The sequence below is a fragment of the Poromitra crassiceps genome (assembly GCF_964638095.1).
Source record: "Poromitra crassiceps genome assembly, chromosome: 13".
Classification (NCBI taxonomy): Eukaryota; Metazoa; Chordata; class Actinopteri; order Beryciformes; family Melamphaidae; genus Poromitra; species Poromitra crassiceps.
In genome coordinates this window covers 32,105,659-32,119,962 of record NC_139644.1, presented here as the reverse complement: position 1 = coordinate 32,119,962, position 14,304 = coordinate 32,105,659, and the positions used below count along the sequence as shown (strand labels likewise).

General features: G+C 44.8%; 1 protein-coding gene across 1 annotated transcript; it reads left to right on the top strand.

Moving 5' to 3' along the window:
• Positions 1-442: 442 nt before the first annotated feature.
• Positions 443-13,970, top strand: ldlra (low density lipoprotein receptor a). Its single transcript, XM_083648657.1, has 18 exons — positions 443-578; positions 3,666-3,791; positions 3,933-4,055; positions 5,519-5,899; positions 6,323-6,445; positions 7,026-7,148; positions 7,333-7,452; positions 8,182-8,310; positions 8,415-8,586; positions 8,712-8,939; positions 9,127-9,245; positions 9,387-9,526; positions 9,756-9,897; positions 10,098-10,241; positions 10,644-10,916; positions 11,030-11,098; positions 11,264-11,427; positions 11,691-13,970. Exons 1-18 carry the CDS (start codon positions 494-496, stop codon positions 11,745-11,747), a joined length of 2,718 nt encoding a protein of 905 aa, XP_083504783.1. The 5' UTR covers positions 443-493; the 3' UTR covers positions 11,748-13,970.
• The last annotated feature ends 334 nt before the right edge of the window (positions 13,971-14,304 follow it).

The following is a 14,304-nucleotide window of genomic DNA, read 5'->3' as shown; positions in this document are numbered from 1 at the left end:
TGCAGCCAAACATTACTGGTATATTATGTATTGCCTACAAACCACCCTTTGGTGGTGTGTGTGTGTGTGTGTGTGTGTGTGTCTCTCTCTCAAGGGTTAAACTCATAGCAAAAGAAGCTCCGCCTCCTTATTGTGAAGCTGGAAATCACACCACTCCAGACCCCTCCCCTGGCCCATCCCCTGCTCGGGCCCCCCCTGGCCCCTCCCACGCCTGGACCACATTGAAATGGGTCTGATGTTGTTGCCAAACATTACAGTGTGCAGAGAGGAGCATCCTTATCCCTCAGTCCAACTAGAGCATCTCACACAGCAGAGCCACAGGGAAAGCCACACACCCCGGAGCCAGTGGTTTGCTTGCTTTGCTTTGCTAGAGTTTATTTGAGTTGACGTGGTGCAGAGAGGCAAGGCGTTTAGCTGTCAAGTGTCAAACAACAGCCACATTACTGACAGCTTAGAACTGTGATCAGACAGGGCTCTCTCTTCATAAGTGGAGATGCCTTCCTCAATGTGGCTGAAAGCTATGGGACGGCCATGCTGTGCATCACTGCTGTTTCTCTTCTGTTCCCTTGTCCAGACAAGTAAGTTCAAATTTCCTGCATTTCTTTTGTATTAGTTAGTCGTTATTTTGAAGTGGCATCTGTGTTAAAGACAGAGAATATAATGTTTTGTTCTAGCCTAATGTCATTATTTTATTGTTTTTTTATATGTGTGTGTTCATATCACTTTTACATTATGATTTTAGCCAGTTGTGGGTTTAAATTGCCCACTCCTCTGACAGCACCGGATGCAAGGTGATGGGGGAGGGGGCAATTATTCCTAGAATGCTAGAATGTAGGTCAAAAAAATGTTTCCTCCTTTTTTGCCTCCCTCTCTCTCCCTGTGTGTCCTGAGTAGGTCGCTTTCCCCCCAAATGAAAATCATATTTTGTCAGAATTTAACATTTCATATTTTGCGAATTATAGCCCATTTATGGCCCAGTTTGTTCCCTGATTGCAGTTTTCATTCCTCCGTGCATTTTTTAGGGAAAGGCAGTTATTCCTTTTTACATATTCTATTCTATTCCACCGGCATTTGTGTGAATGAAGGCGTTTTTCATTTGTCGCCACTCAAGTCTCCGGGCGGCTCAGCAGCCAATGAGGTTTCAGATGTCGAGCAGGGTTTTTGAAAAGCCGGTTGCTCAGGCCATTTATATTGTAATAATGTTTATGTGGGAAATCTGGGAATGGATTTAGGGCAGGCTGCAACCTGTAAAGAATTTCAAAACTGGAACTTTTGGATGAATGAGATTGCTTGGCAGTGTAGCAGGTGCACACATGACTCACACAATATAACAAGTCCTATGTGTAACTGCCACTGCATGATTCCCAGATGATGCAATATCCAGCCAGTTTGCAGAAGAAAGGCTGTTTGCCCCCACGTCGATACAAAGAACCCTATGTTGTGGAAATGCATGGAATCCCTCACACTCATCTTCCCATACAAACAGACTTTCATGGCTATAGGCAACATTCCTCAGTATTGGTTCAAACACCCATCCTCTCCGACATGAGAGCTGTCAGCATTGGTCCCATTGTGTTGGGGAGACGTGTGTGTGTGGTGGGTCATGTTGGGACTGGCCCGCGTCCATCCTCAGTCTGAAGCATGCAGTGTGCTGTCACATGGTGTGGACTTCCACCCACACTGAGCCAACCACATAGCTTTTCTATTTATACCAGTTATAATCCAGTTCATCCCAGGACACCAAATAGTAATAGGAGCAGCAAAGAAAAGGGATGCTAAATAGGTTTATCAGAAAGCTTCCTCTCCCTGTCCGTTTACCTGATAGCAAATCGATTAAACACACCAGACATCGGAGACAGGACCGATAAACACCAATGCCACGTTTGTGTTTCCCTCCCAGCACTGATTTGCAGTCAAGTCAATAACACGGTCATCCTTCGGCCCACTTTTTCTTCCAAGGACTGAACTTTAAGCCCGTTGAGTAAATATGTGTGCTTCCATTTGAGTAGCGTGTCATCTGTCGGTCATCTGTGTCGTCTGTTTCAGGAAACAATAACAGATCTAAAAGACGAGTGGCCATTTCACAATGTGGATGTGTTTTGTTTGAAGTGATTCTCTTCTATCTTTCAGGGAAAGGGAAAGTGGTAAATCAGGCTTTCTGTCAGGTTTCACACCTATAAAGCCAAAGCACTGAATGTGAAGTTTGGCTTTTGTCATTCAGGTTGTTTTCGGCCTCTCATGCTCTGTTTTGTTGGCCCACAAGTAAATCCTATTGATAACACCAGGTTAGACAAGCTTAGACTACTGATAACTATCTTTATGGCAAGAGCAACAATGACAATGACTGTGGTCCACAGGCTGCCATAAAGGCATGACTGTATAATTGCCTTTCTTTGGACCAACACTGATAAAAGCCTATTTACAATTGCCGAGTCATATGAATTGCAATTAGACATAAAGTTGTCTGCTTATGACATTGTTATAATATAATTTACAAGATAACTATTATTGATTAAACATAAACCACTATTGATAGTAGCAGGTGTTTCACTTCACCCAGGAGCTGACATAAATTGAAACTCCTGCGAAAAGCACAGGTATACATTATGTATGATTTATCCATTTTCCATCCATTTTCATGAGGCTTAAAGTACTTATGAATTTTTTATTATAAATCTGCTGTAATAAAAAAAGAAAGAAAAGAAGAACATCCCTGCTGTTATAACCAGGTAGCAGGTCACTAACCAGCAAGACCCAATCAGCTACTGGTGGTGTGACTGGAAGCTCCTCCCTCTGACCCCTGCCACAAGCAGGTGGCTGGCCGGCGCTTTGTGGCCCGAGGGCCAGGAGGAGGAATTGCCAAGGCCCTCTGGTACCTCTCCATGCACTGTGCTGTGCTCCCTCTGATGTACAGTATCTTAATTGGTCCTTCCAGTTCACTGGCTCCTCTGCCTCCATTAGAGATGGGGGCTGAGGGGACTGAGGTGTAGAATGTCTTTCTTCACTTCAGATGAGCTTTATGATTGCTGACAGCAACCATGAACACTGGCAAATGAGATTTCTATTGCTGTGTTTCGAAACTTGCCAAATCAGCGACTTGGTGCTACATGTAGGCTAGACTGCTGTCCATAGAGAAGTAACTCTCTCTGCGTAGCTCTATGTGTTAACCATTCATCTGCCCAATTTAAACAGGTAGCAACATGCAACTATGTGTTTGTCCGTACATGTGTGCGAAAGGAGGTAGCCCACTCATCAGAGGGTTGTACCACCGTATTTACCTCCCATCCCCCTGCTCCTCGGGCAGCACGTTATCACCATCTCTGCCATTGGCTGCTACATAGCCCCTCCCCCCACTTAGAGTGACACCACTGATGTCAAGTGAAGCAACATGCGCCTCAAGGCCTTCTCTGGAATATGATTTATTGATATAAGGCATTCCAGGTCACAGAGCGCCGTGTCTCTGCTCTGAAAGAGGGGAAAACATTTTATGTGTTCCGAACACATGCTTTAAGGATCAATTTTTCACCGAAGTATGATTACTCTGTATGGCGTCACTTTCTTTCATTCGCAGCCATCTCTTTGTATGCGGAGCCTGGCTGTAATGGCCATTGATGGATGATAACTTTAGCTCAACTGTCTTGTGTGTTTATCTCTCTCCGCCTTAGACGCACTGACGACATGTGGCACCAACCAGCTGCAGTGTGGTAACGGGAAATGCATCACGAGGAGATGGGTGTGCGACGGCACAGACGACTGTGGAGATGGCACTGATGAACTTCCCGGCACCTGCTGTGAGTATCACAAATATAACCTGAACAAGAAGGTGGATCCTACAGTACTCCAGCCTTCAGCCCCTTGTTTAATAAGCAGCAGTCACAAGTAACAGAAGAATCAGTAATGGGGGAATATAATTCAGTGTGTTTTGTCCCCAGCCTCCAAAACGTGCAGACCGACAGAGTTCAGCTGTGGTGGCCGGCTGAATCAGTGTATACCCAACACCTGGCGCTGTGATGGAAAAGCTGACTGTGAGAACGGAGCTGATGAGGAGAGCTGTGGTGAGTTGCCAACATTTCCTCCATCATACACTTAGCCTGAAATCAGACTGAATTGTCAACTTGTCAACACTTCATTTCCTTCTTCAGTCTGACTGACATTGCCTCCACTATAACCGATTTCCGTGGGGGAAATCCCTGAGGAGGGTTTGATTTTCCATAACCAATCACATAGAGACCAACAACGTGTCCTAACCAATCACATAGAGACCAACAACGTGTCCTAACCAATCACATAGAGACCAACAACGCGTCCTAACCAATCACATAGAGACCAACAACGTGTCCAAACCAATCACATAGAGACCAACAACGTGTCCTAACCAATCACATAGAGACCAACAACGTGTCCTAACCAATCACATAGAGACCAACAACGTGTCCTAACCAATCACATAGAGACCAACAACGTGTCCTAACCAATCACATAGAGACCAACAACGTGTCCTAACCAATCACATAGAGACCAACAACGTGTCCTAACCAATCACATAGAGACCAACAACGTGTCCTAAGTACCAATCACATAGAGGCCAACAACATATACGCCTGAATGTAATCCAATGGGGAGAACGCAAATAAACATTCCCCCTTTGAATAAATGCCTTCATAGCAGAGTGATGCTCAGATTTCAAAGTGATTGGTACTTTTAATCGATTTAGAACACCCTCGATAGCAGCGTCTTTCTCATCTATAGCGGTCGCGATTGTTGTTAGGTCTGGCGCAATCTGGCGTACTTGACAACAGCTTGAAAACAGTGTTAGTCCCGCCCGTTGCGCTGCTTATTGGCCCTGATTGGCCAATCGAACATTTTTACAACACGAGAAGCCGCTGTTGCATGTCACAATGCCAGACCAGAACCAACTCGGTGGAGTGGGCAGATTCGAAGCTCTTGATCTGGGCAATCATACGTTCTCAGAACCCTCCAGTCTAACATTTCCTCCTCACGTTAACGGCATTTCTCCCTGCTGTGTTCCCCCCCTGATAAAAACCCACATTGCTCTGAGCAGTGGTGATTCTAGAGTCTGTTGGGGCCCTAGGAAAAAAATCCAAGGGGCCCCTTCCAACCAGCGTTCTTTCACTTTCAATTCAAGAGAAAGTACATGAATCATGCAAGTTTGACAGGAATGATTCACATATGTGACCGTGAACCATTCCCGTCAAACATGCACAATTTACATAAATTCTCTTGAATGTATGTTTCACTTTCAATTCAAGAGAATGTACATGAAACATACGAGTATGACGGGAATGACATGGGGCCTCTTTAGGGAGGTTTCAATGTCATTGCAAATCGTCCATTGGTTGTTTATGGGGAGGGAGTTGTGGTCACTGCTGTGGAGTAAAGTTCCTCAGCCATCGGGGGCCCCCTAATGGCCTGGGGCCTCAAGCAATTGCCTGCATTGCCTGTTCACAAGCTGCGCCTCTGGCTCGCTCTGAGCGCCTTGTCCCTTCTCTGTCCTCAGCGCCTAAACAGTGCACGAACAGCGAGTTCCGCTGCACGAGCAGCGCGTGCGTGTCAAAATCCTTCGTGTGCGACGACGAGTCCGACTGCGATGACGGCAGCGACGAGGCGGCCTGCCCGCCCACCACCTGCGGCTCCTCCTCCTTCCAGTGCAACAACGCCGTGTGCGTGCCCTCCCTGTGGGCCTGCGACGGCGACGCCGACTGTGCCGACGGCTCCGACGAGTGGCCCCAGAACTGCGGCGCCAAGAAGCCCGCCGGGCCCCCCGCTCACCCCTGCTCAGCCCTGGAGTTCCACTGCGGCAGCGGAGAGTGCATCCACAGCAGCTGGAAGTGTGACGGAGGAGCTGACTGCCACGACCGCTCGGACGAGGCTGACTGCAGTAAGTGGTTGTCTACTACATGTGTATTATTACCTGATTACCTACAGGCCGGTGTTACACTGAAATATGCCACCGCATTGCTTCTTATGGAGAAAGACTCAATTATTTCACCTTTTCTGACAGCACCCATCAGAATATGCAATGACCACATGACTACAGTAGCATGCAACAAGCACCCTCTGCGGTCACACATTTCTGTAGTCACAGATTTTTGTGCAACTGTATTTGGTGTTCTATCAGATTCTGTGCCCTGCCCTGATATTCTTACCCTGATCCCAACCATCTCACTCCTCATGCCTAAACCTAAACCAATTAAAAAGACTGCAGGTCACAGAATCTGAGTGATGGGTCACCAAATACAGTGTAACACCTGCTTCCGCTCGCTGTCAGTGGGACTCATTTGTGTGTGTACCCTCTCTCCAGCTCAGCCCACCTGTCGCCCTGATGAGTTTGAGTGCAACGACGGCACCTGCATCCACGGCAGCCGGCAGTGCAACCAACAGTACGACTGCCGGGACATGAGTGACGAAATGGGCTGCGTCAACGGTACGGAGCTCTCCCTCCTCCTCTCTGCTCACTTAACCATCTTCCACCACTGAATCCAACATCTACTCTCTAGTCTGCGTACAAAATAAAACAGACGATCCAGATCCACTTTCTATAATTAGAATGTCCAAAGTATGAAAATACGCAAAAAAAAAAAATACTTCCCGAAATTTGGAACTGCATTCCCCAATTTGTGTTTCCTCCCTAACTCACTCAAACCTCCAGTGTTTTCACCAGGAGAAAACAAACTTGTTGTTGACTTGTTGTCAGATATCCTGCATTGTATTTTTATCTCAGGGATTTCTAATTTGTGAAATTGTATAGATAGGATGCATCGCATATGTCATATGCCATATGAGTATTGTCAATAGCATTGCATATAATCATAGAGCAATTTAAAATTAAAATAGGAATTCCTATTTTTAATTCATAATGCATAGAATTCCTATATCCATCTATATTGCTCATTATTTTATCCTGTACTATTGTAAAAATGCTTTGGCAGCACTCAATACTGTTTGAAGAACTCTTACAATCTCATACTCACTAATACGCTGGTTCTGGTCCGTCTCGTGCACAGCGACCCACTGCGAAGGCCCGACCCGGTTTAAGTGCCGCACTGGGGAGTGCATTAGCATGGAGAAGGTGTGTGACAAGCAGCGTGATTGCAGGGACTGGTCAGATGAGCCTCTTAGAGAATGTGGTGAGTACTGGTCATGACTGTTCAGCTAATTGGTAGTTTCACACATTTAATGAGGGCTTAAAATGCTACTTATGACCTGTGAAAAAAAGATTGACCGTATGCGGTACGCCTTTTCTTCTTCTCCTCCTCCTCCTCCTGCGGCACGCCTTTTCTTCTTCTCCTCCTCCTCCTCCTGCGGCGGCAGGCTCCAATGAGTGCATGTACAACAACGGCGGCTGCTCGCATACCTGCAATGACCTCAAGATTGGTTACGAGTGCCTGTGTCCTGCTGGATACTACCTTGTTGACAAAAAACACTGTGAAGGTACAACATCTCGAGCATACATGCATACTCATCATCTACATACAGTAGTTAGGCTAAGTCATACATGCATACTCATCATCTACATACAGTAGTTAGGCTAAGTCATACATGCATACTCATCATCTACATACAGTAGTTAGGCTAAGTCATACATGCATACTCATCATCTACATACAGTAGTTAGGCTAAGTCATACATGCATACTCATCATCTACATACAGTAGTTAGGCTAAGTCATACATGCATACTCATCATCTACATACAGTAGTTAGGCTAAGTCATACATGCATACTCATCATCTACATACAGTAGTTAGGCTAAGTCATACATGCACACTCATCATCTACATACAGTAGTTAGGCTAAGTCATACATGCATACTCATCATCTACATACAGTAGTTAGGCTAAGTCGGAAATAGGCAAACATCCACTCCTAATCACAAGTCAATCTGTGGCCACTCTTTAAATAAGTGATATGTTATGCAATGTCCATGCTAACATGAACTTCAGTCAGATTAAGGAAATAATGCCCAGTAATCTATTTACTTTGGCACAAAGCTTTACCCGTAGTCAGAATAGGGTAGATGGGGTGATCGCCGATGTAACGAATGACTCAGCACTGTTCCTGTTTTGTAAATATCACCCTGTTCCCTATTTACCGCGTATCCGTTTCATGTGCCTAAAACGGAGACACCGTGTCTTTTCTCTCCTCTGGGAATTTGCCTCAGATATTGATGAGTGTCGAGCTAACCCCGACACCTGCAGCCAGATCTGCGTCAACCAGATGGGCAGTTACAAATGCGAGTGTTTGGAGGGCTACCAAGTTGACCCAGCAACCAAAGCCTGCAAGGCCATCGGTAAATATTTTTGGTACAGTGTGGAAGAGTTCGATACTCCAAGACCTGCTCTGCTTTAGTGTGTGGGTAAAGAATTAATCATGTGTCCTGCTCTGATTCTGTAGGTACTATCGCCTACCTTTTCTTCACCAACCGCCATGAGGTCAGAAAGATGACTTTGGACAGGAGTGAGTACACGCGTGTGATGACCCGTCTGAAGAACGTCGTGGCTCTAGACATGAACATGGCCACCAAGGAGATCTACTGGTCAGACCTCTCTCAAAAGAAGATCCTCAGGTGAGCAAGTTTTCACTGGCCAGAATGGACAGAAACAATTTATTATCCCATTTATGGAGATGTAATTATACTCTAATACTAATTTCCTTTGGTCCTACTTGATGCCCCCTTCCCTGTCAACCCAGAGCCCCCATGGACGCGGCTGACGACTCCACCCAACACACCGTAGTGATTGATAGTGGCACTGACGCTCCGGAGGGAATTGCCTTCGATTGGGTCCATGGAAACCTGTACTGGACCGACAGCATCCGCAGCACTATCAGCGTGGTGACCGCTGACGGGAGCCGCCGCAAAACTCTCTTCCACCAAGACCTGGCTAAACCCCGCGCTATTGTGGTCGACCCCCACAGCAAGTGAGCCCAACACTGGTGTTACTGCGAAATATAATGCCTTACACCTCCTTGGTGTCTTTTCATGTGCACGATCCACAACAATTCACTGATTTCACTATTTCCATTTACGTTTAGTCCCAAAATGTGTTTTGAGTTGCATTTTGTCAGAACACATCATATCATCTTTATATGGTCTTTTCCTGAACAGCTTCATTTACTGGACTGACTGGGGCACTCCAGCCAAGATTGAGAAGGCAGGACTCAATGGAGGAGACCGCAGCGCTCTGGTCACCGACAATATCGAGTGGCCTAATGGAATCACACTCGGTGAGCTCTCTGCCATTCACATTTGTGTCATCAAGTGACTCTGCTCTCATCGAGCCCACTTGTGTGAGTGGTCACTCTGGACTGACCTGTTGGTTCCCCTTCCCTTGCCCCCCCCCCCCCCCCCCCCCATCCCCTCCCCAGACCTGTTGAACCAGCGGCTCTACTGGGTGGACTCCAAGCTGCACACCCTCTCCAGTATCGACGTGCAGGGCGGCGGTCGACGCACTCTCATCATTGACGAGCACAAGCTGGCTCACCCACTGGGACTAGCTGTGTTTGAGGTAGATATTCGCCTGATAAACTCTGTTACACGTAAACCCAGTATTTACCACATGCAACACGCTATAAACTTCTCGGTGTAGTTGCAAACAGTAATCTACCAATAATACCCCTTTTGAAAACATACAATCATAATTATGAATCATATAAAATACACTGTTTCTGTTTGGTTCGATTTGATTCTGTACTTCTATCTACAATGTGAAACCATGTTGTGTTGTGTGCTTCTAGGAAAGAGTGTTCTGGACAGATGTCAGCAACAATGCCATCCTGAGTGCCAACAGGCTGACGGGCAGTGACATCAGGCCCCTAGCGGAGCACCTGTCATCTCCAGAGGACATTGTTCTCTACCACAACCTCAAGCAGCCTGCAGGTGAGCAGGCTCTCAGACAATTGTTTCATAATTATTCACAATAAATTATTTCTACACGTAAACACAGTCATGTATGCTAGAGTTTCCATTAGCATTAGATAGCTGGTGTGGCTTATCATGCTGTTTCAGAGTCTTTCCACCCTGCCTAGTATAAAAGTATCCATCTAAGCCCAGTACTGACCTTCACCCCTGCATTGCAGGCATGGACTGGTGCAAGATGGCCAACGGCGGCTGTGAGTTCTTGTGCCTGGCAGCTCCCCAAGTGGGCAGACATCCCCCCAAATTCACCTGTGCTTGCCCTGATAACATGATGCTCGCCAGGGACATGAGGAGATGTGTTCCAGGTATGTATATTATTGAATAGAAAGGCTTCAAATGTACTAGAATTTGAAGGACAAAATAACAATTCACTACCAGTCAAAAGTTTGCACTATGATGTGCATCTTAGTGTTATCTTCAAGTATAAGTGATTCTAGAGGAAGGATTGAGTCAACACGGTTCTCATTCCCAAGTAGTTACTGAAAATTACGGTTGATCCGGTCCAGAACACCAACCCAAAGCGTCAGTTTTTTACTCCGAGGGCAGCTACTTTAAATAATCCTTTGTTTACCACTTTGTTTTTGGTCACTGCATAACTCTGTATAAAAAAAGAATAAAAAAATAAAAAGAAAGAAAGAAAAAAATATGTAATAAACACGCACACAAACTTTTTCTGACTTCGTCCTCTTCGTTTCCTGTGCAAACAGCTGTGCCGACGCCTGCAGCTCCCGTTCGGCCTCAAACTCCGGCTACCACCACCCCTCCTCCTCCTCCTCCTCCAGCAGCTCCAGACAGTACCACTGCCGCTCCCGTCGTCATCACCAGCGCCACAGCCAGGCCAGCGCCGCGCACCACCAAGCCTCTGGTTAGGACCACCACACCTGTACCGAGGACTGCCTCGACCCAGCCGCAGAAGACCGAGGTCCCCCCGACCACGAAGGAGACCCAGAGCACCGGAGAGACTCCAGTCACCTCTAAAGGTAAGAGAAGACTTCAGTTTTGTTACTCTCAAAACGGCATCTTTGGCACAGACATAGCACCGTTGCAATTTAGTTACTGATACATAGTGTTCATGTCTTTGCCTTTCTTCCAGACATCATATATGCTATACCCAAGACGGCTCCCACCACCCCCACAGTTCTGTATATTGTCTTACCTCTGGGTGAGTTCCATTGGCAGCAGATAGAAAATCATCATCCATGGAGAAACTACATACAGTATTTGTTGAAATAGTAACAGTGCCGACTATAAAGTTTAATTCCACTCTCTGTATTCCTTTTTCTCTCTTTGCTTCCTCTGTCTCTGTCCCTCTCTCCACCTCATGCAGTGATTGTATGTATTACGGCCTTTGGCGCCGTCCTGCTATGGAGGAACTACAGGCTGAAGAACACCAACACCATTCACTTTGACAACCCCGTCTACCAGAAAACCACCGAGGACCAAGTGCATATATGCAGGAGCCACAGCCCCGACGGCTACTCCTACCCTCCGGTGAGTCTAAGGACTTTAATTGGTTAATTTCTTCTGAGATCATGTAGAATAGAACAATATTAATGTACAAGTGCCAGTTTTTGCCTGCCAGCCATCCTAGTACTGTTTCATCCTAGCATTTTACATGACACAGCATGGTTATTCCATCTTCCTCACTTTCTGTTTTTCTGACTTGGAAGTTTCAAGTTTCACCCATGAAGTCAGCTGATTATTAATGTAACTTCTTCTTCTTCTTCTTCTTCTTTTACTATTTGTCCCATCAGAGACAAATTGTGAGCTTGGACGAGGAGGCAGACAACCCAGCCTTCACAGAAAACTGAAAAAAAAGACATGGCAGAGAAGTCAGAAGAGCCTTGACAATACGTTTCCTTGGAAGTCGTCTTTTCTTTTCTTTACCTCGCACAGCACAGAGATAAGGAAGAAGAAGCGAGCAACAGTATCATACAAGCTTGAACCACTATTTCCTCACAGACAGATCAGCGCTGTACCAGGGAAAACCAGGGTGAGAAGAAGAGGGTTTTACGTCTTCACTGCACATTTGTTTTCCATCCGTGTCCAGATGAGCGTCCGTCATCCCCGCACCAAATCATCAAACTGGGGGTTCCTCAGTAGTGTCTATTTTTCCTCACAGACTTTTTGTGATGCCTTACAAATTAGGGACTATCTTAGCGTTAAAGCCACATCACGTCTTGTTTTTCATACATCCATTCATCTACGCTCATCCAACACTAAACTTACAGTATTATCTCTCTCACACTCAGAATTCAGTGTTGTACATATTGTCGTCGGGTTTTTTTTGTCCTCCTATAGAAAGTGGCAAGTTGTTGATGGGAAGTGATCATATCTTGCACTATTTCCAGATTGTCTTTTTGTTCTGTGGAAACAAGGAAACGTTAACCTGAGGATTCGTCCCAAGACGAACACGAACAGTGGAGCCGTTTGTTGTTGAGAATAGGTGAATGTAATTGCTAAATGCTAATTAGAATTCTGTATGTGCCAATTTAAAAAACTGTGACCTCAGTATCTTCATCCACCTCATAAGGATGTAGGATGTAAAGGTGTGAACTGTAGATGCTAACCACACAGGAAACACACCACCACTGTGTATGTGCCTTGGTTGTACTGTGGCTACTCTGAGATAGCCTTTAGACTTGACATATCAGCAAATGGCACTGGCTAATCGGTCACAATGTCCGTCAGCAGCCCAGCCCTGTACTCCTTCTCAGTTGATCAGGAGGTATTTTCAGCTTATCTCTCGATAAAACCCCTGGGTTGCCACGGTCATGGAAAACCTGTGAAAGTCAGTGACTTTCAAAATCTCGTTTTTGAGGCCTGGAAAAGTCATGGAATTAGTAAGATCCTTGAAAGTTATGGTCATGGAATTTTCTTCTGTGTAATGAAATTAATTGTTACAGTAATCTTCCGTGGATAACCTTCCACGCAATGTAACATAACAGCAAATTTATTTTCTGTAGCTCTAATATGTGTCAAGGCGTGACAGTGTTTTGTTTACTATCACGTACATTTCTTCAATTCATGTTTGTGCAGGGCGGCGAACATGAATTTGGATTTCACTGCTTTTTTATGAATATTATTATGGAAAATTCATGATTTTCTTTCAGTAGCTTCTATGTAATGTGACCCACTGACTCCAAATCACTACCATAAATTATCACTACACTAGACACATAGGACACACCTCTTTATATTGGATTTGAGTGTTTCTTGTATTTTGTATTTATATTCATATTCTTTATGGAAAATTCCTGTTTTATTTCAATAGCTTCCATGTAATGTTGATGGGATGTGTCCTATTTGTCTAGTGTAGTGATAATTTATGGTATTGATTCAGAGTCACCACCTCACATTACATAGAAATTCTATTAAGATTCTTGAAAAGTGGAAAAGTTTTTAAAATTTTTCCATGAAAATGCGTGAGAACCCTGGAAACCGTCCCTCAGTTTTTCCCCTCCTGTGCCCCACTGCGGAGAACTGTATATAATCGAAAAAATTCCTCCACAAGAGAAGAGAACAAGGTGAAGCCATGTGACCAATGGAGTCAGTGTCTAGCCAGTGCCCTGCATCGCACTGACAAGTGTCTTCCCTAAGGACTAGGAACTTAACCTGCCTCTTTGCCGGATTCCTGATCCTGACTGACGAGAGCTATGTGGCCTTTTTGAGGTTTTTGAAGCAGATTCTTCGACAGTTCTCTGTTGGGTGTTGGGTGTGATTTCGTATCGATGACACGTGTGTGCCTTTTAACAATGTGTTTTGTACGCCTGTTCATGTTGGTGCTATTGAACTCCAAGGATTTGTGTGAAATCAGTGTTTACAATGAAGTGTTAAGTGGAGGTTGAGCCTTATTACATAGTTGTAATGTGTGTTAATGACTGTAAGACTGAGAAAACCTGATTCATTAGTGCTAGCGAAGCTGTACAGAAGGAGGACGTAATTTTAATTTTACATTTGTCAACTAACACTGCAGATTAAGTGTATGTAAATATGATGTTCATAAATGTAAATATTTGTTCTTTACTTTTTGGGGGGCCTTGATGTTATTGTGTAGAGTTTGTTGTATACTTTGAAACATTTGTTGTACATAAATAAATGCTTTTATTTATTCTAGAATCACCATTCAGCCGCGTTCAGTTTTTGCAGCTTCATGTGCCTGAATTTAGTTTCATTCAATTAATGAGTTGCTAACATCAATCAACATCTTTAAAATTTGTGAGTGGATTCTAAAGTTATTTTGAATACAATCCTAACTGTATTTACTCTTGGACAAAAGCTTGGGAGATAGGCTTGCTTGCAAAATTGTATAAGGAAAAAGAAAAGATTTGTAAATGTGCAAATTCACAGTGTTTTGTCTAGACTAGA

Excerpts from the sequence above, each read along its gene's own strand:
- ldlra (XM_083648657.1), top strand. The coding sequence starts at position 494 with ATGCCTTCCTCAATGTGGCTGAAAGCTATGGGACGGCCATGCTGTGCA. Across the intron at positions 7,453-8,181 it reads TGACAAAAAACACTGTGAAG|ATATTGATGAGTGTCGAGCT; the intron begins GTACAACATCTC and ends AATTTGCCTCAG. Across the intron at positions 10,917-11,029 it reads GACTCCAGTCACCTCTAAAG|ACATCATATATGCTATACCC; the intron begins GTAAGAGAAGAC and ends CCTTTCTTCCAG.